Source organism: Opisthocomus hoazin, chromosome 15, assembly GCF_030867145.1.
Source record: "Opisthocomus hoazin isolate bOpiHoa1 chromosome 15, bOpiHoa1.hap1, whole genome shotgun sequence".
Taxonomy (NCBI): Eukaryota; Metazoa; Chordata; class Aves; order Opisthocomiformes; family Opisthocomidae; genus Opisthocomus; species Opisthocomus hoazin.
In genome coordinates this window covers 10,807,058-10,832,142 of record NC_134428.1, presented here as the reverse complement: position 1 = coordinate 10,832,142, position 25,085 = coordinate 10,807,058, and the positions used below count along the sequence as shown (strand labels likewise).

The 25,085-nt window shown below is 37.9% G+C and overlaps 1 protein-coding gene across 49 annotated transcripts in view; it reads left to right on the top strand.

Annotated features, from left to right (window-relative positions):
* Positions 1-25,085, top strand: part of RBFOX1 (RNA binding fox-1 homolog 1) — a 1,166,109-nt gene that overhangs the window by 1,051,384 nt on the left and 89,640 nt on the right. For 42 of the 49 annotated variants that reach the window (XM_075435955.1, XM_075435963.1, XM_075435951.1 and 39 more), the window contains 4 exons: positions 10,010-10,153; positions 12,985-13,038; positions 18,961-19,053; positions 20,724-20,784. In XM_075435955.1, the coding sequence (XP_075292070.1) occupies positions 10,010-10,153; positions 12,985-13,038; positions 18,961-19,053; positions 20,724-20,784 (352 nt within the window). The remainder of the gene's footprint in view (positions 1-10,009; positions 10,154-12,984; positions 13,039-18,960; positions 19,054-20,723; positions 20,785-25,085) is intronic. The other 7 variants (XM_075435958.1, XM_075435968.1, XM_075435984.1 and 4 more) reach the window with 1 other exon arrangement.

Genomic DNA, 25,085 nt, shown 5'->3' with positions numbered 1-25,085 from the left:
TGTGCACTTTGCACTAGATCAGCACAATGAACAGTGCACGTTATCTTCAGAAATGGATGCTTAAGGGGATAGATGGTGGCGTGAGCTGCATGCCTTCCAGTGGGAGATACTTAAAATATTTTGTCTTTACAACTAATTTGAAAAAGTAATCTCACCTTGTAACATCCTGAAAGCAGTGAAACTTTACTATTGAGCTTTACTCATGAGAAAGAGCAACAGAGATGCAGCTGATGAGAAGTCACTGATACTTCTGGTAACGTTTATCACACTTGTTAGAAAGCACAGGGGTAGAGTTTTTTCATGTGTACACCTGTGTGTAAACCTTTAAGTACAGATGTGTCTGCGTAGATAACTCCTTTTTCTCTACGTTGTTATGCTTCTGGGAAGCACATTGCAGGGCTGGGACTTTTCAGAATATAAATTTATCAAAACCAGTGTTTTGATTAATCAGTCAATCTGCTTAAGAAAACAGGAAAGACACAAGCCCATCACATTTATCAGTGCAGCATTCGTAGTATGTTTGGGAAATGGTATTTTCAGAAAGTCCCAAACTCAGTTTTAAATTATTCACTTTGCTCACTTTTTAATGGAATGATAACTTTTTGGAATCTAGACCCTTTTCAAATGGAAAATGTACAATATTATCTAAGGAAAGTATGAATTTGATTTACTATGCATGATTTTTTCAGTCCTTTGTACACGTTCAGTATGGTTACATTTTTGTGCTGGACACATATATTTTTTCTGCTGAAGTTTTCTCGATTGGTTTTTTATCAGGTTTACAAATCAAATCAAACAGGTATATTGCAGAGCTCTCTGATATTATTTTCTGTGCTTATAGCACAATGTATTGAATTATGCTTGCTCATGTACTGCTGCTGCTATTCTCTCCAGATTGAGAGAGAATGACTGTGGGGGCTATAAATTCGCATGGCTTCCAGCACCACTGGTTAAATCAAGAGCGGTGTTCAGGCTAGAGAAGAGACAGAGCAAGTGTTCATTACACAAATCAATTTGGTCAGAAGTACAGCACAGTGGGTACTCAACCATTGCTCACATAATATTGTCAACTTAATCAAATAATGCCTAGAAGACATTCACAAGCTCTTTCTCTCTGAGAAAGAACTTGATTGGTGCAGCAGGAAAAAATAAGTGCTGTTTTGAGCAATTTTTTTTTTCATTTAATAAGGAGCTTTTCTTTTTAAATTTAAAATTCTATATTTACCCTTATGCAGGTATGTGTACATGAGAAACTCAGTGTAGCACTAAGGTTGCCATTGAGTATATTTTAAAAACCAATCTATTGCTTTTCTTCTCTTTCTTTTCTTCCTGTAAATATTTTACAGATTATTCCTGCTAGACTTAGGTTGTTCTTCCTCTAGACTTGGTGTGCCTTTAAAAAATATGCAACCGATTTGTAGTTGTCTACAGATTATAGAAGAACGATCAAGACTTGGTAAAGCTTTTTCAAGTTATTCTGATATAACATATCTTCAGTTTGTCCAGGAAGAGATAATGGGTTTAGTTCAATTTTAGGCATTCCTCCTGTTTATGTTCCATTTACTCTTTAGAAACTGAGACTGAGGGATTCAGAAAATTTATGTTTGCTGGGAAGGAGAATGGAATTGTTTTTTCTGCCCAAATGGTGTTACGCAAGGCCCTCTCTGATTTCAGGTTCACTGAGCGTTCTGTGTTGTTGCCTGCAGTGCCTTTGCCACAAGCGCTAAGGATGGGAGATGGCACTCCTGTGTCCAGTCAGGGGTGACCAGGGAGATCAGTGGGTCTTTCAGCGGGACGAAGGTTTTAAAGCATACATTTTTTTATTGTCCCAAGGAATGCATTTCTGGCTGAAATATATTGCAAATTTGGATTAGTAAGGTCTTAAAAGAAAGCTGGGGGAGATAATATTTTCTCCAAATAGGAAATTTTAAAATTTATTTTATCTGGAAGAACAACTGTTTAGCGGGTTTTTTTCACTTTTATATATTTCTAAAATTCTTGGGGAAAAGCTAGAAAGTGAAACCAAAGAATTTATTTGCTGAAATGTTTTAGAAAATAGTTCTTTTCATTTAAATGACTCCTTTTTTTGTAAATTATAGTAGTTTCTTCTGATATCAGAAATTAGTCATGGAGGTTGATCCTGAGGAAGCACACGGGATCATGTGTTCGTTGGTTGTTGAGGTGGAGTGATCTGGGACTCTTCGTGGTTCCCTTGCCCCAAAAGGAGCAGCAGCTCTCGGAGGACTACGTGTGCTCGATCGGTGCTGCTGGAGGACAGCCCAGGCCACCACCGGCACTTGCATAATGACTGCGAAACAAATTTTAGGAAGAGTCACGCATGCCTGCTGCCAGTTGTTAGAAGGAACTTTTTCCACCACTAAAATTCTAAAAGCTTGCAGTATAACTGACACTCATTTTTCCTTGCATTTAACCTCCTCTCAGTGAAAACAGAAGAATTGGTTATCATGACAGTGGTGGAAAAACTAGGCTTGCCAAAATAAATAGTGTTTTCAATTGACTTGAAGGTCTTGACTTCAGTGAGAAGTCTTTTAAGAACTTGAGTGAAGTCTTTTAAGAGTAGAAGATTTCTGTTTCTAGAACTGAGTAAAGGAGATGAAAAATCAGTGTTTTGGTAAAGATAAAGAATTTCTTTACAAAACATTAGATTTTATTTCAACTGTCCTGATGATGGATGTGGCTAAAAAGTGTACCGTATATTCATACTGAAAGTATCTTAGATGAATATAAAATCATTTTCTGAAACACTCTTATTGGTTTGGGTTTGCTTCCCTATAAGAATGGTTTCAATTTTAATTTGTTCTAACACCTAAGCCTTCAGTCGCTCTCTGATGTAAGGGAGTTCATATCAATTTATTTCTGTGTATGTGATAATTTGGTTTTCTATTTCTGTATTCTGTATTTATAACTTTCATTATAAGTTTAAAGACTATCCTATATTAAAATTATTAAATATTTTGTCATTGTAAATATGTGCTGGAATGGGAACCAAAAGGAGTATGTGTGATTTGGCCAGAAAAACCAAGGAGTATGAGAGCTCTAGGCAGTGATGTACTGAAAGAGAGAGAGAGAAGAGCAAATCAGTAAAACCAAACTCCTGTGAAATATGCATAAACATTGAAGACAACTGAGACTCAAAGAAAAGCTTTATATCAGATGTAACTTGCATTAGCTTCAGTAACAATGTTTTCTGAATGCAGGCTAGTGTCGGATTTTCATTTCTGTGTCATTTTTTCATGAGTAAATTTCAATCTGGCAGAGAATTACTTCAGCTGTGATAATGAAACAACATTTTTATTAAAATGGAGATAGGCATGTATTGAACAAGAACGGACAAAGGTCAAGAGAGAACTGAACTATAAAGAGAACGATCAACGAATAATAATAGCATGACACGGGGTCTTAAGATAGGGAGGAATATTTATTCTCTGAAATGATAAATTTAAATTGACATATGAAGACATATTTCTGCGTAGGCATACCTCACATGATTTTCTGAGTGTTGTCCATACCTAAATTAAATTTCACCGAGATTAAACTTGTTTAGCTCATCTGTATCGATTGAGTTAGAAATTATTATGGAAAATTGAGCATCTCAATTCTGTATGAAGTGCCTGCAAATGCAATCAACAGTCGTTAAACGATTCAAGTTTCAGCAACTTATTTTAACATTTATAACATAAAATGGGACTGGAAACTTGCAATTGTGTGCAACTGTGTATTAATAAATACCCATAGCAAATGTTTTTTACATAAATAAGATTTTGTAGCAGTGTCTGTCACTTTATAGTCAATAGGATGCCAGTTTTCATCCTGTGATTCCCTGCAGGCAATACTCATCAATAATCTGCTAAAATATGTAACTGTTTATTAGGTTTTTAAAATTAGAAATACATTCTCAGTGGAACCAGGAAAAAAGTTGTGCTGCAAATGGGTGGAAATGACCTTTCGGTGAAGATGACAAAAGACATCTTAAACCTCAGAGCTACAAACTAACCTGATACAGCGCTGACTGACGTGCATAGGAAAAAAGCCAATCTGTAGTAATTTTCGAGGGTGCTGAGAACTTGCAGTTACCATTGATTTCTTGTAGCACTCAGGGTCTGTATTAGCAGTGCTTTCAGCTCAGTGCATTTGTAGCTTTACTTCTTGGTCTACCTGTTTAGAAAAATGGCTGCTTTTCAGATGATTTGAACTGCCACACTGGGATGTGGGTTTTTTAATATCTGTAACAGTTATGAAGCATGATGTAAGTTTCTAGAAATGTTTAGGATTGTAGTCTCAGAGAAGTTCCATACCTCAGGCTTTGCAAATGGAAGCAGCATGTTCAGAGGTATTTGCTGATGCCCTGTAATAAACATTGTATCGTGTCCACACCTGCTGTGTACATCGTGACCACACTGGACCACACTGTACTCACATGGTGGTGTTGTCACCAATTATGTCACAACAGAAGGGCATAAAGTGCCATTAAATAATTCAGAATTGTGTTGAAAATTCGTATCTGCCAAAACTGTATGCTGTTGAAAACAAAGTTGTAATTCTTGATTAGGAAGTAGAGACAAGAAAGGAATTGTTGCCTTGTAATTTAAGGGGTTACCTTACCCAAGGTCACAACTGTAGAAGGAGAGAGACCTTTAAAGGCCTCTGGATAACTATTAGAGGAAAAAAGGACTTTGTTCTGAAAATTATCCTAGACATCCAGCTGGTAAGATTCAGTGGATAAGATCTTTAGTAGGCAACCAGAGGTACAGCACTAAAGTAATGAACATCAGAATAGAATGGTTTGGGTTGGAAGGGACCTTAAAGTTCACCTGGTTCCAGCCCCCTTCCACCAGACCAGGTTGTTCCAAGTCCTGTCCAGCCTGGCCTTGAACACTGCCAGGGAGGGAGCAGCCACAGCTTCTCTGGGCAACCTGTGCCAGCACCACCCTTGTAGGAAAGAATTGTCGGCTCACATTGAGCTTCTCATCAAGCAGTACCCCCAAGTCCTGCTCCACAGGGCTGCTCTCAATCCATTCTCTGCCCAGCCTGTGTTTGTGCTTGGGATTGCCCCAACCCAGGTGCAGGATCTTGCACTTGGCCTTGGTGAACTTCATGAGATTCGCATGGGCCCACCTCTGAAGCCTTTCAGGGTCCCTCTGGGTGGCATCCCTTCCCTCCAGCGTGTCGACCGCACTACACAGGTTGGTGTTGTCAGCAAACTGGCGGAGGGTAGACTCAATCCCACTGTTCATATCGCCGACAAAGATGTTAAACAGTACCAGTCCCAGTACTGACCCCTGAGGAACACCACTTGTCACTGGCCTCCATTTGGACACCGAGCCGTTGACCGCAACTCTTCGAGTGCGGCCATCCAGCCAACTCCTTATCCACCGAGTGGTCCATCCATCAAACCCATGTCTCTGCAATTTAGAGACAAGGAATTCATGCAGGGTAATGTCAAATGCTTTGCTCAAGTGCAGGTAGATGACAGATGGGATTTCAGGAGATTTGATGGTGCTTCCTGCAGCCAGACTCTGAGTTCAAATTGCTATTGGAATGCACTGGTGACAAGTTCTGCGACTGAATGTACAAGAGGCGACCAGGAGAGTGGTCGTTGTAGAGAGGATTCAAGCCAAGATGAAGAAACTGATAGTTAATTCCAGGCTGGAGGGTATCTTTGAGAGCGAATATGAACTGCAATCTTGGGAATAAGGGCAAGAGGACCTTTCTTGTGTGCACAGTTCCTCACGGTAGAAGTCAGCCTCAGCTGGGTGATTATTACAATAGTTTCCCAACTGTCAGAAAAAGTAGTCAGTCTCAAAGAGGGAAGAAATCAGTTAAAGAATATTAAGTAAGTTAGGTGTGGTGTGTTTTTTTCAGTTAACTGTTTCCAATTAGCTCTGTTCCGAGATACTTAAAGATTAAACTGATGATATATTGGGGTCATTAGTGTCTGTTACCTTGTGGAGCATGAGTAGAGGTACTGGAGAACTGGAGTAGAGTAGACATAATGCCGTTTTCTAAGGAGTAGGGAGAGAAAAGCGTTGGCTAAAGGAATGTGCTGTCATCAGTTTCAGTCCTGGGAAAATACTGGAACAAGTAAATGCAGACTGAATTTTTAACACCTGAAAGTACAAGAAAAATAGCCATCAGCACGGATTTGTCAAAAAGATACAGCTTTTACTTCTGCAGTGGCCTTGCGGGCAAAGGAAGAGCCTTGAATGTTGTATTTTGCTTTTCGTAAGGCTTTGACACTTTCACACAAGACGTGCTTCTAAGCAAGGTGGGAAATACAGTAAGCGTGCAAGTTCAGTAGGCTGGGTCAAAAACTAGAAACTGTGCTTAAGAAGTATCTCACTATCAAAAAGAGAAGATTTGTTAAAAGGAATTCTGCAGGGTTTTGTGGTGACTCAGTGTTTTTCAGTATTTTCATTAATGATCTGAATGATGGAATAGAGTGTATACTTATTAAATATGCAACCAATACCAAGCTGGGAAGGACTGCAAGTACATTGCAGGACAGGATTAGAATTCGAAATAATCTTGATAAATTGTAGGTATCATCTGGAAAAATAGGATGCTATTCCAAAACATCAAATACAAGGTGTTTACACAGCAATAACAAACTGCGGAAATACGGCATGGAAAATCACTGGTTAGAGAGCAGTTCCATTAACAAGATTATAATGGATTAGAAGTCATGTATGAGTTCACAGTGCCATCTTCTACAGGGAGAAAACCCAATGTACACGCAAAGAAAAGCAAGGACCACAAGATAGCAGATAGTTCCAATGGTAAAATATGTTGAATAGTTGGTTTATGAATTGTGATCTCTTCACAGAGTTAAATTCATGACTTTTTGATACATGAAGGTAACTCTGATACAGCTTTGAACTCAAAAAATTAGGTCATATGTGAAAAACCAGACAGACTATACTCCCTTTTATGTAATTCCTGTTTAATGGTAAGGCTTAGGAGGGTTATTTATTTATTTGTTTTGCATAAAGCATACTGATTTGCTTGATAGAGTCAGAGTGTATTGAAGGAGACCAAACCCATAACAGATCAGGACTTGTGCTGGCTGTGTACTGGACTGCAGGGATGTAGCAAGGCTGATGTTGTAAACCAACTTCAGTGAATTTTTAAAGAATATCAAACACCAGTCTTTACATCTGCTAGTAATGAAAATATTCTCTTGAAATGTATTATTTGCGTGTAAGGTAAATTGTGTTCTAGCTCTTTGAGTCCACAGTGCTTTGAAACTTTCCTTTCTGGGATTTTACAAAATCCAGCCTAACCTCAGTCCTATGGGTATGTTATCTCCTTGGTGATACTTGGAAAATTTTGTGTAAGCTTCGCATTCCAATTTCAATTTGCAGTTATCCTTCTTCAGGTCTCCTAGGCTCACCTGTGGATTTCTGGAAGATAGTATGCTTTGTCAAGACACCATTATATTGTCAAGCCTTTTAATACATTTTAAATGGTTTAGCTCTGTGAATTCTGCCGCAGACTTCTTTAAGGATATGTGCGGGTATGAACCTTTGATGATGGTGACTTTCTGAAGTTTCTGGTTTTCAGTCCTCACTGCCCATACTCCGAGAGGTTCTTCGCTGGAACTATAAATTTTGGGATTCTATGAACAAAAGTGGTAAAACCAAAAAGAAGTACCCAGAAAATAACAGTACCCAGATTTACCCACTTCACCCATAATTTGTAGCTCCTCCATTTTAGCACTGGCTTTTTATTGGCAATGTATCTGTTCAGCTTCTTGCTACGGAAGTTGCTCTTCATGTGTTGGTATGCTAATAGTGCACGGTTCAACCCCCCTACTTCTTGTTTCTCATAATTTATATTAATACAATGAACAGAAATTACTTTTGCCAATTTGCATTAATACAGTACGCTGATTATATAATTTCTTCCTGGGGTGCTTTTTGTTCCTGAAGCTGAACAGCACTTTCAGAGTTCTTTAACTCTCTTCAGATTAATCTAATTGATCTTAAATTCTTCTGGAGTGTTGATTTTCAAGAGGTTTCCAGTCCCTCATCTCCCACCTGCCCTCATATACCAAATTTCATTCATATTTCTCTCCTTTTAAGGGCTGAAGGTAGAAGGTGATCTCTGTGGTGTTTATAGATGGAACAGTTGTCTAAAATCTAAATTTTGAATTTTTGAGTTGGTTTTAGATAGCACGAGATTAGCATGGCACATTTTTTTTGTCTCTTAACAGCTATAGACCATGTTTAGTATTTAAATCACTAGAAATTTATAAAGATGAACTGTGTAGTTTGTGGGACCCTACCTGGGGTAGCAGTTCTGTTGGTAGCAGATGAAGAGAAGGGATGACACTGACTCAGTTTTAGGTTTACTGGTTAGGAGCTGTTCCTAGTTTCTTGCTTGGATCACTTGAGAATCCTGCTTTAGTGCACAGAAAAGTTTGTATTTGTGTACGAGCATCATCTTATCCCATGAAATGTAGACACTGCTGACAAACTGATGCTTATGCAGAAATGACGAGGATCTTTATTTGTGTTCTTAGCACAGAAGTAGAAGCGATACAGGAAGTTGTAGATGTTTGTACTTTCAATCTGAGAACATTTGCATTTATTGGGGAAGATGATGTGGCACTTAACGTGCTAGAAGTAATTTTTTATGTCATTATTGCTGATGTAAATTATGTATTCTGTTTGAGTTCTTTTGTTTCCTCCTTAACAGGCTTATTGGTACTAAAACTGTGTGGTAAGGTTTATTTTATTTAACCGTTTTCATTTTGCTCAGAACTGTTGTCTCTTAAAAGAAATTTGATACTAGCAGGAAATGGGAGATTTCTTTTTTTTTAATGAAAAAAGAAAGACAAGCTGAACTGTAATGTTAGGATGCAAGAGGAAACGGAATACTTGGAAGATGAGTATGCTCAGAAGGAAGAAGGACAGATAAAGTAGACTAACGGTTGTAAGATGGTCTTTGTAGTTTCATTCGACTATTTTTTCCTCTTCTTTTTTTCCAAATCTTCTCTGCCAGTGCAAAAGAATATAACTGCTGGTTTTACATATCTGTGCGAAATCTTTTTCTAAGGAATGTGTGCTATACACGCAGTGATTAATGAGGTGCTATATGATATCATTAAAGAACATAGCCCAGAAATTTCTATGATTTACTGATAGACCAGCCTTGGTTAGTCCTAGTTCTTGGATAAAGGGCATTATGCTTTTTCCTAATCTTTCTAGGGGATTATAATTCTGTTTGTTTGTTAAATTGTAATACACAGCAATGTTCTTCAATTATAAAATAGAATTTTGTAACAAGGGAGCAGTACCCCTGTAAGAAGTACCTTGATATGATCCTGTTTTGGTGAGAAAGAAAAATCTGTAAAACTTTGTGTCTGGGTCTCACTTTTATGTCAGGCAACCTTCACCACTGATTATGCTTCTGTTCCCTTTCACCACTCACGGCCTTTTCCATAATGGTGACCATTTGTCTAGACAAAATGACCCTCTAGTGCCCATTAGCACTGCTGATGAAATGGCAGCTCAGATGTGATGGGTTACCTACCTCCTGTGTAGAAGTCCCAGTGGCCTCTGAATGAAAGTGCTAATCTTTTTTGAAAGTATATACCTTGCTTCTACAAGTGGGCTGTTATTTGGACATGGAGATTCGGTTTCTTCCATTGGCAAACACTGATGAGGTTAAAGGGGTTTCAGCAGTTTTATAGCGAGACATATTTATTCATCATTTTAAAATAGCTGAGAAAATCAACAAATAATAATCTCCTTCCTGTTCTCCAGTTTATTCCAAATACCTATTAAAAATATCACTGAAAGTGTATGCTGTTGAGACATACAGAAACAGATTTGGTTTTCATGTGTTTCAACTTCTGGTAGTCTTCAGTACTTTTGAGCAGATTTAACTCCTTTTTAGTCTTTTTTTTCAAGAACTGAAGGCCACCACTTCATATTAAAAATGGCAGAAATAGTGAGCTTTACTTTGTTTTACTTTACCCTTTTAGCAGACAGATGATGCAGCACAGACCGATGGCCAGCAACAGACACAATCTTCTGAAAACACAGAAAACAAATCACAGCCAAAACGGCTTCACGTCTCAAATATACCATTCAGATTCCGGGATCCAGATTTAAGACAAATGTTTGGTGTAAGTACTCATAATTTATTTATGTTTTATTATTATTTATGTTTTATTATTATATTGTAGGCAACAACGAGAGCAATGTCTCTGATTTAGGCTGTTTAACCATTTTGAGTGAAGATTCTCTTTTCGTTATTTATAACTACACAGCTGATTCACCAATCACAACTGAGATAAGAAATTTTACTGATGCTACTGTATGTGATACAGATGAATGTATTCCATGTATTGTGCTGTTTTGTATTACATTCAAAAAAGCTACCTACATTTGCTTAAAATATTGAATGCCTGTATGTTCCTGCTGTACACATCTGGATTTATATGCCTGTATTTTTTGATTTTGGAGAGCATGATGTCACATAGTCAATGCTTGACCTCATGAGCAAGGGACCCAGATCTATAGAAGTAAGACATGGGCTGAATTTAAGGAGGAATGAGCAGGAAGTCCAGGAGTAGGAATCCTCACCCAACCCCACAGGTATTGTAGGTCCGTAAGCTTCTAAAGTCTTTGCCAGTATTTTTCTATAAGGCTCTCAATTTCTGCTTTCGCTCAGGCCATTAGCTGCCTTCATGTGCACTGGCTGTTTTGCACATCTGGTACCTTCTGTCAATTCTAGGCTCTAAACCGTGAGGGGTTAGACCTGGTTTCTTCTCCCTGCTCCAAGAACTCTTAGGTTTATTTTGAAATGTCACTAAATAAAAACTAGAAGTAGTACTTGATCAGCTATTAGAACCCAGCTTTTCCTTTTCCAAGTTAGTACTCTTTGTGTTCCTCTTGCTTTCTTATTTCTGACTCACTAAAACTTAATTCTTCTGCATTACACTTTGTTATGCAGTGCAGAACCAAGTACATCGTGGCACTGTACTGCTCTCCATCTTTCATGTTCAGATCAGATTTTGAAGTTCTTCTAATGTCTTTGTGAGTTAAGATGTTGTGATTTTCAGTATTTATTTGTACAAAGAGAAGGAAACAGTCACTGGAAAAGAATCCTGATATAGTATTGGGAGATGGGAGTGACTGTTTTGCCATATCTGACTTACTGCAAGTAACCTCCCCTAAATGCAGCTCACAGTACATCAGCAAAATAGCAGAAGGCATAATAATTAACCCTCCAGGGAAAAAAAGAGTGAATTTATTTAAATTAAACCACTTAACATAGATTTTATTTGAAAGTACATTAAATGAAAGGATTTTTTTTGAGGGATTGTAGTAATTCATAAGTGAATAAAAACTACATTTCTTTTCAATATTTCTAAGCCTTAGGTCTCAAAAGACTAACGCTGGAGAATGGGTAGAGTTTTCCAGCTTTCGAATGACTTCGTAACAATTAACTTTTAGCTTCTGAATTGACAGAAAAGCAAAATTTCTGTAAGTGTGGGTTGAAATATCTGATATGGAATGTGGTAACGTTGCATCTTGACCCCGTTATACACAGAGCAGATGATCTTTTTACATGGACAGAAATACAGCAGAGGAGGATTGTTTAAACATTAAGTCAATGTCCGCTTAAAGGCTAAAGTCGCAGTTAAAACATTAATTAGATGGTGAATGCAAGAATATAAAATAAGCCAAGGGATAACAGGTGAGGGTTGCTTTTCATAACTGAGTTGAAACATTTTAATAAACTGGTGAAGGAATACTGTCCTTTCTGGCCTGTAATTGTTTATTATATGTTAAAACACTTAAGTATAGACTCATTTCTCCAGTTCCTTGGACTATTGTTAGATTACTTTTGACTTTCCTGCCTCTAATTTCTGCCTTTTTGTTTAATATATTGTGTCACTCATCGGTGTTAACACTGATCCATACTGCAGGTTGATGACACGAAATAACAGGATTGACCCACTGATACGTAACAGTGTCACGTCACAAAGGTGTCATATTGGAAAGCGTTCAAAGCAAACGCTGCCCGAGCCAAACGTTTATGCTCTTGCTAAGGCAAGTCCAGTAGAGCCTTTTTCTTTGAGATAGCGACTGTGGTCAAGTTTTGTGTGCGTGAACAATGCCTAGACGGCTGTAAGTGCTATCGTAAGGTCAATAGTAATAACAGTTACTACTAGTATTATAATAGAAGTGCAATTCTGAGCAGGGAAAAATCCCCAACAAGGAAGTATCCATTCTAGTTTCCAAATTATATTCTAGTAAGGCAAGAATTGCCTAGGGAGTAATGGTTATCCCTTTTCAGCAGAGGTGGAGAGAAATCCTCAGTCCTTGAGGCCACTGACAAAACTCCCAGCTGGTTTAATCTTCCTCCTGTAAAGCAGAGGTAACCAAACTCCTTCACCTGTCCTGAAAAGCAGCTGCATATGTCTTCTGAAGCAAAGGTTCTTCCGAGGGAAGGGTCACCAGCGGGCAGCAGTGTTCAGGCAGCTGTTAATCCGGTCTTGTTAGTCATGTTTATTACATTCCAAGCAAATTAACCAGTGCCATTTTATGTCTGAAAAAAAGCAGTGATGGCAGCTGGACTGGATGGATCACAAGGAAGCCACCTACTATGTGCAAAGAGACAAAATTTTAAAAAAAGAATTTTGGGACTTTCACTTCACTGTGATCAGAGTTTGATGATGATTTCCTGCTTGCCAGGTGGTTTCATTAAGCTTAAAGTTCATAAATGCTTGTGTGGAATGATAGTGACAAGTGTAATGATACATATGATTTAGCTGCAATATTGATCTGTCTCCTCTTCAGTGTCTCTTTTTTGGTGCTTGACTACCTCTGATTGCACGTTCTTTAGCTTTTTTATGTGGCGCAATATTTTCTGAAACAAACTTTCGTACTGTATATGATAGAAGTGTTGAAGTTATCTTATTTTCATGGTTCTTTTTTTGTTTTGCAGCAATTTGGTAAAATCTTAGATGTTGAAATTATTTTTAATGAGCGAGGCTCAAAGGTAAGCAGTTTAATTCACCTATGGAATTTTAAAATTTGTTTGAAGTGTTTCTATGAGTAAAAGGAAACAACTGCACTGCTGTAAAAAATAACATCTGAAATTCCATGTTAGTGAAACCATCTTCTGAGATGTCATTAAGTTTCCTAAGCAGCATGAAAATCATTGGACTCATTTTATAAATATCTTTTAAAGGGGGTAATTTTAGCTCCTCCAAACTGTCATCTGTTTTATGGGAACGTTGATTTCTGCTCTCTTTATTCTTCAATGGTAATTATCTTGTTTATTTTGCAAGATGAGTCCATACTTACAGATATTTGTAGGCAGGTTTCTATTAGTACAGGTATTTTTCCCCCTGTTGAAATGAAAGGTGATAATGATACCTAATAACTACCCGCTTTAGTAATTAGCTGAGAAAATACATGTTTGTTCTAGATTATCTAAGTGCAGATGTTTTCCTCTTTAGTTAAAGCTTCAGTACACCAACCCTTTGAAAACTATTTTAACATTTATTTGATGATAAAGAGTTCTTGTATTGCAAACATTTATTTTTTTCTGAAAATTGCTTTGCCTTAAATGCATACTTCAATTTGTTCAGTATTTAAGAAATAAAGATAGAATGGCTATGACTTCATTAGCATTGTTAGCTGCTGCAAAACTGTAGGTTGGTATACTTCACCTATGATATTCACTGCAGTTTAGGGGTTTGTGTGTGTCATATGAATGATAGCTTTTTCCTTTTCCTCTCAAGTTAGGCACACTAGAATATTTGTCCACAGATGCTTCAGTTTTCCTGTAATTCTTATATGATTGATTATTAGCGATGGAATTCTTTTCCTGTTATAGACATGCTGTAATCTGTCATTTTTTAAGAATCATATATATCATAAATCTCTCTTAAATCAGATATATTTTAATTCTGTTAATTTTTCCCTTAATATGTTTGTATTTATATTCTAAATTTAAAGCCATCACCTGGTTTTTTAGATAGAATAGCTGAAATTTCCTGGTTTATATTCTAAAATCATTCTTACGTTCGCTAGTACCTTTGCCTGCTAGCCCAAACTTAATTGCAACATTTACTGTTTTTTGAGTAAACAACAAAAATGTACGGAATTTGGTGGCTTAGGATGTCCTACTCTAGCTCAAATTTATTATCATTAAATTACGGCTGTTCAGTAGTGTTTGCAAAAGATGTTGATTGTCCCGAACCTGCTTCTTCTGGATAGTATTGTAGATTTCAGAAGACATCCCGCACTTGGCACCATTGGTTCTGCTGGAGATGGAGTGGAACTGAGTGTACACGGGGTGGGGGTGGTTTGCACATCTGTTTAGCCATTACATGTCAGGCATGTAGGACTTCGAACAGCCACGTCTGCAGAAGTAAGGCTTTTCTAAAAAGATTTGGGGGAGAGAGAGGGAGGAGGTATTTCTGAATTGAGTTTTTTTACTAGTGATCTCGCAGTACCGAAAACATCCCAGTGCCTTGTGCTGAAAGCAAGCTGCTAGAAAGGATTTCACAAGAAGGAGGTTTCTCTAGGTAGCCTTGTAAAGTCACTACCTCAGTCACACGCTTTCATAAGACCTGTTCTTATGAAATACTTCTGCACCGTCCAGTGCTGTGTTGGTGCATCCACGCTGGTTCTAAGGGAGCTGCTGAAGATAATTAAAGCAGTTCTGTGATGCATCTCGTGGCTTGTGTCTGCTGCTGCTCAAATTGCTCAGAGTTATTTCAGGTGTAGCTACATAGTATTTTGATCTGCAGAAGTTACCCTGAGATTCTCTCAATTAAACAAAAGTTAAACAGCAGGATTAGGAAAAAGAGGAAGAGGATCAACTTCTTTTTTTTCTTTTTTTTTTTTTTTTTAATCTGATCATTTCATGTCTATTCTGTAGGATTTAAGATGCACCAGATTAAAGTCCCACTCTTGGCAGCGCTTATCTATGTTTTCATAAAATCCCACTGAAACTGAAAGGGCTACTATGTGGTCTCATACTGAGTACAGGTAAAAAGTTTGCAGGATCAAAATTCAGATTTGTTTCTAGCTGCAGTTTGGCGTAATAGAATTGCTAGAAATTTTTGTTTGGTTGGTTTTGTTTATTTCTTTTTATTCCAATAATTAATGTTTAAAAAGATTCTTGCAAAAATGACAGAAGTATGCTGTTTTTCATACAACAATAGTTAAGAAAAATGGAATTGCAGATTCAAAAAACATAATGCTACAGCACCACCATAAAGTGTGAAATAGGTTTGCGGAAGGGACAGTCTGCATAAAAGAAACCCTAAAATAATACAACTTTTATACTACAAACTTCTTTTTGTTTGGGGGCATAATAATAATAATATCTTTGCTAGAGTTGTATGGCAACACTGATGACATTTGAAACTCTTCTTTTTCTAAGAATTGCAAGAAATTCAGCATTGTTGTGGTGCAGATCTTGCTAACAACCTGTGTTGAAGAAATGAGGCTTACCTTTGCTAATTCTTCAAGCTGTTGATTAAAGTAACATTAAGAACTCCTGGTAACTTGCCTTTCTCTGTGTTTATCACTCATCTTGGAGGGACAGTTTGAAATGTAGCTTCCATTACTGTGCGTATTTTAACACTACTCCGCTGTTTTACCACTGAAGCTTTCCATGGAGCTGCGAGTATACAGGAACATCAAGTACCATTGTTTTGCAGCCGTAAATTAATGCTCTATACAGCTATACACCACATATATACTTTTCATAAATCTGTGTATATCTATATTAACATATATCTAGTATATATTATATTAATATATATTTCTTCAAATAAGAAGAGCTCCAAAGCACCTCTCAAATTAAAATAAAACCTTCTCACATACTAACTTGGCTACTATTTAAATCATTTGACAGGCTTTAAAAATGAAATGCAGGAGTTTACATTATTGTTTAATAAAATAAGTAGTCTGCTAAGCTAAAGTAGCTGTTGAATCAGCCGCATATAAAATTAACATTAACGTGTTTATGTAGATATTTGAATGCGTGATGAAGGAACCTGTGTTTTGTGATTGAGTTTCTGTGTCGGTTAGGTAAAATTAAAGATTTGCATAAATAAAGAGCTTAATTTAAATAGTGTTAACCATGAAAATAAGTACAACATAAGAAATTAAAAAATTACAATGAGTATTCTTTTCAGAATCTTTGAAGTTCCTGTCTTATCTTGGCTTGTGGCTCCACTTTGTATCTTCTTCTAATTTTTTTAATATAATCAGTTTTTTATCTTTCCCTTCAGTTGTTTGAAAAAAATTAACTGGGAGGGCCATGAGCTAAGACGACTGATTCAAACTTCTGACTAAACAACTCCCACCAATGTTTGCAGTTCTGAGCAGAGGCAGTTGCTCAGCTGGGACGAGAGCAAACAGAAGTGGGGGAATTTATGCCATTGCATGGAGCTGGGCTCACTGGATCGGTGGTTGCAGGGATGTTGTCTGCTGTTTTCTTCATGGTGTCTGAAATTACGAGCTTTTTTTACACAGTTTTTACAAGATGGGAGGGAGCAGCTGAAGAAGAAATAAAAGTTTGAAGCTCAGGATAGGTTTAGGTATAAGAAAAGCCTATATAGGCATCTAAAATATAGGGATTAGTACCGAGGAGGGGGATTCAGTTTCTCTCGAACTCTCTTAGTGCTTTTGGAAAAAGAGTGCTATATTCTCAGTGTCTGGTGACAAAGGAGGTAGTGGCTTTGTGCTACAATTGTGGCGGATAGAGTGGAGAAAATGTGTGGAATGGGGTGTTCTGAGAAAGGCTTGAGCCAGAAGTGGAAGTGCTGACAGCGCCCTTCGCAGCCCGGGCTTCAGCCTGCCTTTAAAGAGGGGAAAAAGGGAGCGACAGGCGATATGTTTCAGGTGCTTTGAAGAGAATGAACAGAAACAGCTGCTATATTAACGTCACTTTCTGTGTTACAAACTGGCATAAATAAATGTGTTCTTTGAGTAGGTAAAATAACCCAAATAACTCGCATAATGATCCTGATAGTTTCTTAACTCTTTTTGTCGATTAATTAATTTTGTAGTTCATGTCCATTTTTTTCAGTGGTTGATCTCAGTTTTGCCTTAATTTCGTACTTGATCTCTTCTTTTTATAAAATGCACAAATAAATGTATAAATATCTTCACTTTGGGGTTTTTTCCCTTTTTTTTTTGATCAGTCAGTGTGTACACAGGGGATAGAACTGCAAAGCGTAGGTGGGTGTACACTGACCGCAAGACTTGGCAAATGGAGTGGGGAATGAGGAGGCGTGAGGCATGGCTCATGGCTGAGGAGCAGAGCAGAGGAAAGCTTTACCTGTGTAGTTCAAGCTAACGTAGCGGTAAAGGAAAAGCTTGTGGTAGGACCGGAGCATCTCTCCTACGAGGGAAGGCTGAGGGAGCTGGGCTTGTTTAGCCTGAAGAAGAGAAGGCTACGAGGGGACCTAATATATGCTTACAAATATCTGAAGGGTGGCTGTCAGGAGGATGGGGCCAGACTCTTTTCGGTGGTGCCCAGCAACAGGACGAGGGGCAATGGGCACAAACTGAAGCAGAGGAAGTTCCGTCTGAACATGAGGAAGAACTTCTTCCCTCTGAGGGTGATGGAGCCCTGGAACAGGCTGCCCAGGGAGGTTGTGGAGTCTCCTTCTCTGGAGATATTCAAGACACACCTGGACGCGGTCCTGTGCAGCCTGCTGTAGGTGACCTTGCTTTGGCAGGGGGGTTGGACTAGATGACCCACAGAGGTCCCTTCCAACCCCTACCATTCTGTGATTCTGTGACTTCAGATGCATACAGCAATGCCTATTATTGATCAAGCAGCCGTATGCAACTTGCAGATGTTTCTTGGTATGAAATCCCAAGGATATGGAAGCGTGTGTGTTCAGATAACTTTGGGGAAGCATGCAAAGGCATTGCAGTGCGAATGTAGGGATTGCTTCAAAGGGTTGGTGTATGTTTCTACAAGGTTTTTCGATGTCTGATTTTTTCAAAAATATTTACCGTTGTAAACATTGTTTAATTGAACTTAGCACAGTAAAAAGTATTTCAGTAGGATTGAAATGTTTGTTTAGCCGAATATTCTAAAGCAAAGCATTTGTCATAGGCACAATTTGGTATTTGTTGAGTGTTCTCCTGTCCCAGTAGCATGGGATTCTGGAGTTTAAACAGTTGCATGTTCTATATGTGGCAAGTAATATACCTAAAGAGTAAATGAACCAGTTAAACTTACTCAAAATGTTTGCATTTTTATTCCTTTATCAGAGTTTCTTTTTCTATTCACATCATGTGATTTTATTTGATCTGTTAATACAAGAAGTATACTAAAAGTACTTTTGTTTTGTTGGTGGTTTTCTTTTCTTTTTTCTTTTATAAAAAAAGAAGTAAAGGCTGTATAGTTTGACAAAAGTTTAAGTTACCCTAGTGTTGCATGGGAAAAATGTTTCTTACGATCACAGCAGCATGATTAAGTAGACAATGTTTTAGAGTATATTGACATTCAGTGTTGAATTTTGTGCACATGTTTTTTATTTCGTTGAGATATCTGCATGTCATTAAAATGTGGTTCATTTTCTTTTCTCATTAGTTCGTTTTTTTCTATGTGAAGACACTGTAATTTATTTTAATTTCATTTTCTTATTGTTAGATTTATTTTCCTCTGTAGTGACATGTAGAAAGGTATTTTTGGTATCATTCTTTGAATTTCTCCGAGGGTATTATCTAACTGATGACAGAAAAAATTTGTTCACATTTGTCGCTTATTTATTGCACATCTCAATACAATTATAATTTTTCTAATTTGCATGTTACAGAAATGAAGCCAGGACAAGAAAATATTAAATTAAAGAGAGAGAACATAAGCAAACAAGTGGTCATTGACTGAAATAATAATGTGCATGTTGTTTTCCCCCCTTCTCCCTCCTGCATGCAGGGATTTGGTTTCGTAACTTTCGAAAATAGTGCTGATGCGGACAGGGCGAGGGAGAAATTACACGGCACCGTGGTAGAGGGCCGTAAAATCGAGGTGCATGTTCAAAATATTTTCCTTTTCATCTTTTTTATAAATGTCTGCTTCACTCTCATTTGTTGTTTCAGATGCATCATTGGTGTCTTCTGTGTGCTCCCCTTTCCCCTTCCCATTGTTTATATATATATTTATATATAAAGAGAGAGAATCTGGCCTTACTTGGGTTTTTTTATTATTATTTCTTTTGTAATTATTATTATTATTGTCATTATTGCTGAAAGGTGGATGACAGAATTGGAAAAAAAATGAAAGCTTTAATATTTTGAAGTTATTTTGGACGTTTTGTAAATCAATGGGTGCAGTAGATTCCAAAAACCAGCCAACAAAAAAAAGAAAAAAATAAAATTGAGAACAACAAAAAAAAAAGTGTGACAGACAAAACAAAAAGAAACGAAAGGTTGTTTTTTTTTTTTTTGTTTTATTTTGGGTTTTTTTGCTGCAGGGTTGATGCGGGATCCACAGTGGCTTTCAAAAAATTCAGATTGGGAACAAAGCATCCAAAAGCTGTACAAAAAAAAGAAACAAAGCCAGACTAGAGACCAACCAATTTTAATGTTGAATTTTTAATGAAACCATCAGGCTGCTTTGGCTGGATGGCCTGAGCCGTTCGCATCTATTCAAAACCCAACACCAATGCGTTTTATTACCACTGGATCCCCTTCAATACTGCCTCAGTCATATTTGTTAGAATAAAAAAAATACCAATTGAAAATGCTGTCGTCTTTTGAGTAAGATGTTGCATATTTTGCCTTTTCATTTTCCCCCTTCGACGGTAGCGCTTAGGGCCCTCACCAAACTCTCAGTAACCATGGTAACTGTATACATACCCATGCTGGCGATGGTGCTGAATGGTAAGTGGAGAAGTCCATCTGCCGTTTCACGTATTTAGCGCTGATATACCACGTGAATTTTTTTGACTTGTTGTATTAAGTTTTCTTGATGCTACATTTTTTTCTATATTGGTACGCCTGTAATTGAGTGTACGTTTTAAGCAAGCCTGGGAGGCACTGATTGGATTGAGGATATGACTTCGTGCACATCTTACTCAGATTGTTAACTCCATATTGTGTTAAATAATGCACCCTCTTTTTTATCCTTTTGTTAGCTGTGATTTTAAAGCTTGAATGATTTTGTTAATTCTTGCAATGAAAAAGGCTCTTGTTCCAAGTGTTGAATGCTAGATGTTGCTTTTCCAATGGTACTTCTCTTCTAAAGGGTTATGTTGCACACTGCTAAAATTCGTTTGTCCCTTTTTTTGACATTTTCTTTGTTTCCTTGTACCTTGTCTCTTTCCCTTCTACTCCACTGCATGTTCCTTCATATAATCTTTTTTTTTTCTGTTTTGAGTATTTATTGTATCAGTGTTACCATGGAATACAAGCATGCTTTAAGTCTTAAATTATGCAGTACCTTTTAATTTGCTTTTAATGTCTTTTTATTAAAGTTTAAATGATATGATGTTGCTTTATTGAAATGACTTGTAAGTTAAAATGGTTATGAAAGTAAATGTAATTATAAATAGTATGATTTTGTTATGCACCTGTTGCCTTCTATAAATTAAATTGCATTTTAGTTTTACATGACTAATAGCAGTAATAATGCATGCGTTTAATAGTAACATGGACCCTCCCTGTGACCCTCTCTAATCCGGTGTTCTATGTGCTTAGGTAAATAATGCAACAGCACGTGTAATGACAAATAAAAAGACCGTCAACCCTTACACGAATGGTAAGTGCATGAGATCTCAGTGCCTTGTTTTAACGTCAATGCATGTGAAGCCTCACTCTTCCGCTGAATGGGCGGAGTCATCTACTGACAAAGTGTCATTGTCCCCATGTCCTCCATCTCCTCGGGCTCAGGCTTTGTCCAGTGACCTGCAGCGTGATGTGGCTGGGCCTGAATTCCAGCTGCGTAGACTTCAGCCTTGTGGGCACAGCATGCTTCGTTTTGCCGGATTGGAATCTGAGTGTTCAACCGCAGTGGCTTTCATATAGGAAAAGGTGGCATATAGGAAAGCGTTGTTCTCTTCTGGTTTTGCGCAGTGTTAATGTTGCGATGAATGAGCTAGCTGGAGAATTCAGTTTTGCTGGGATGATGGACCTAGGGAGACCAGTAAGAAGAATGTCTCTGTCAGGCATGAGGTACTTTTTAGTACCAAGATACGCATCTAGTCAAAGATAATTTTCTGTGTCTTCCTTTCACAATTTGGTAGAAGTTAAGGGCAGACTGTAACTGGGTACTGCTTCCAGCTTTTTTTCCCTAGAACAATCTAAATTCCAAGCTGTCTAAAAAAAATTCATTCTAATACTGACCGAAGTTGGTATATTGTTGTGCATTAATGATAGAAAAATAATCCATAGATACTTAAGGGCTTTGGAAGAAATACCTTTTAAAAATGTTTCCTTGGGAAGTGTTTGGTCATGTGCTTGAGTTGTTTGCTTTTGCTAATTCAGAAAATTCGAACAAGTTCCTAACTCAACAATGTCGAACAGTAATACATCAATTGAAGTTTATTGCAATTATGTTTTCCAGTTTTACTAGACTGTGCAGTTACAATTATTTGCTTTTCAGTTTTAGTTTTTCTCATCCGGTAGAAAGCAGGTGAAATCTGCACATGTATCAGTAGAGGTTTCGATAGGGAGATTAGACTCTTTTCCATTTTGAAATATAATGAATCCTATTTTCTATTTCTAAGGTCTCATTAGTGAAGTTTTACTAACACCCAGGGCAAACAGTGGCTTTATTTTTTGATGAAAGAATCATAATTTTTTCCTACCACACTAAAAATAAAATACACTGGTAGTTTTCTTTTGACATGTGATAATTGAGCTAGTTAAAAAGATCTGGAGAAGGAGTCTGAAATTCCTTGTGTTTTCTCAGAAACTTGCTTCCTTGTTTTGTATGTAAATGTGGAACTTGGCAAATGATGCAAATGGGAAAATCTCCATCTTTTTTACTGGCTTTAAAACATCTCAGTGAATCTAGCAAAAGAGACGCGAAGCTTGACTGGATCACATAAGATTTTGTTGCAATAAGGAACTGAATTAACTATATGAACACGATACTATGAACTTTGTATGCTGTATCATAATGATGAAAGGACAAAAGTAGTTTTATTGTGAGTGATGATGTGTATTTGATATTCTTATTATCCTAAGGCTACAAAACTGCAAATAACACGTTGCGGATCAGCACATCCAGTGCTGAAGGAAGGGAATGCTGGAAATAGAGATGTGAGATTTTTAGGAATCTGGTTTTGGTGGAGGTTCATCTCCGTGTCCCGCCCTGCAGGATTACTTGGGTCACGCGTTATCATTTATTAATATCCAAAACCAGAATGATCAAAGTCTGCCGTTAAGTGTTTCCCACTTGAAGTGTTTTGTGTCTGTCATTTTCCATCGTGTTCCATCTGCACTGGAGCTCACCAAAAGTAGGAAACATCCTGTTTAGTGCCTAAAAATTAGCATTTATGTTTGTGAATCCATACACACAGGGTGCTGCATGCAAGATGTTCTTTTGTGCACCTTTTGGTGGGTATCTGCCAAGGCAAACTCTGGTTGTAGTTCATACATTTTGATTCTTTTTACTTTTTTTTAATGTCTGAGATCACCTAAAGTAAACACACAAGGAGAATCATGTTGTTCTTGTGTAAGCATTACAAGCGACAAGGAATGAAGTGTAGACGTGCAAGGTGCTTTATTTAGTTCAATCAGTGCTTCTATTATCAGTCATCCTGACATTGTAGGATTCTAGTTCTTGATCATTTTGTCAGGAATTAACCAGTGCTATAGCTGATTATTAAAGATTATTGCTGTCTAAAGTAAAAGTCTCATCTGTTAAATTAAATATAAGGCTAGTTTTTCTGTGTGCTTTTACAAGCATATTAACATTTGCGAGATGCTCCTGACACAGATAGCCAGAAACGTTTTGTTTTCACATGCCGATCTCTTCAGAGCCACTGCTTTTTTAATGTGTGGCTTTATTTTCAAGGAGTGTATGGTGACTGACATGTTATTGGCAGGTGCTGAAAACGTAGTTGGGGCACATGTTGTGTTGTATGAAAACAGCAGGCACAAATATTTGTTGTAATTTAAAAATAAGATACACTGTTTCGTCTTTCCTTCCTCAGTGCTGCTGGCTGTTTGATAACAGAGCTTATGCTGTAAATAGGATTGCAAAAGTCAGTAGATCTTAAAGCACAAAACCCTAGACTTTTTTTAAATATATACAGCTTCATTCAATTAAGTGGTTTGCTTATGTGTCCTGCATGGTTTTTGAAATAAGTATCCTTTCCAGTGACTTTTGATGGTTCCTGAAATGAGCAGTGAAGAAATGCTCAGTTGCTAGGAGAGCTCTTTGTGTGTGTGTTTGTTCTCAGACAGGATGATTTTGATGGCTGAACTCACATGCTTTGGAGATAGAACTGCCTTTTCTTTGCAAATAAATTCAGTGTCAAGAGTTCTGCTTGTTGGCAAAAATATTTCGGAGACATTGTTAAATGTTCCAGCCTGTCCTGTTCACAGCTGTACTTTCTTGTGATGCCCCTATTGCAGCTCAGGATGCTCACCCAAAACACTTGCAGGGCATTGAGAATTACGTGGATTGAGAGAACTGCAGCAATGGGTGAGGAATGTGAGTTCAGTAGAGGGGTACATAGGTTTTGAAGTTTATACTTGCAGTGTCTCGAATCTGACCCTTCTGTTGATCTAAACTTAGATTCAGATTCGCAGCTAGGGACTATTGCCACAGTTGAATTCCCTCTGACTCCCTTTTCCTCCCCTCTGTTTGCAGACCGGAGGAAAGCAAACGGTGTCACAGGGCTTCTTTCCTGCCAGAGCATTCCTCCGGCCACGGGTGCCTGTCTGGCCTCGGAAGTGAAAATAGTCCCCTCTGCATTGCTGTGCCCCACTTTCTTCCAAAGCTTGTTGTACTGTGCAGTGTGATTATTTCCTTCCCTTCAGCATGCTTAGCCTGTATTTCTTCCCATGTCTGTACGGGGTCCAGTTTTGGGGCAGGCAGAGGAGTTGTCTTCTTGCTTGTTTGGTTTTTAAGTTCTGAGCTTTTCTAGTTTCAACTTGAGGAGGAGATTAATATTGTGACAGTAAGAAAAATGCACAAAATTACTCCCACTGCAGAGAATTTGCCTCCTCCAGCTGCTGAAGTAGGGTTGCTTGGCAGATGCTCGCTCAGATACATCGACTCCTATCACGCTTGATTAACCCACACAGCTATGGGCCAGCACATTGCCAGCTGACAAGACAAAGTTAAGTTTAATCACTGTTATTTTTACGATGAATGAAGTAACTCCTGTATAAGCTTCAAAAAGTGAGATGAGGCAGCCATCACTGAGAGAGAAGTAAGGAACTGAAGGATGAGAGTGTCTTTCAGCTGTGAAGAGCAAGCTGCATCTTCCAGGACTTTTTTTCTCTCTCCCAGACAAACTGTGGTGCTCTTAGCGTAAGCCAGGAGCTGAGAAGCGTCTCTCAGCTGCTTTGACAGCAAAAACTGACAGATCTGAAATTCAGTTGAGGCGTTCATTTTGGATGGCGTTGATTGGTGGTCTTTTGAAGAAGTAATGAGTTGAAATATTAAATATTCCCTAAGCTACAAAAAGTTAGATTTTTACTGAAAGTCTCAAAATTTGGATGATTTTCTATCCCATAAAATTTGGCTAAGCGCATTTGTATACCGTGACATTCCTGAATACAATCCTGTAGTACGTAAAAGTGAAGGGTCGGGTAAAAATCCTATGATGTTTTCAGGAGGAAAGTCAGTTTAACCCTGCTTGGTTGGCTGTTCTTCAGCTTCCATCATTGTCTTGTAGGTCCAGACAGCAACTGCAGTTACTTCCGCAGAGCAGTCGCGTGCAGCGCTGTTCTTTTCTCTGGTTGAACTTATTAAGGAGTTGCGTTGCAAAAGCACCCTTCACCTCTGTTACTGAACAGTTAATTACTGGTAAATAGTTACTGTGCATCAGATGGAGATAGCAGCATTTTTAAACTGGAGGAAGAGTTTTCTTTTCTGTTGTT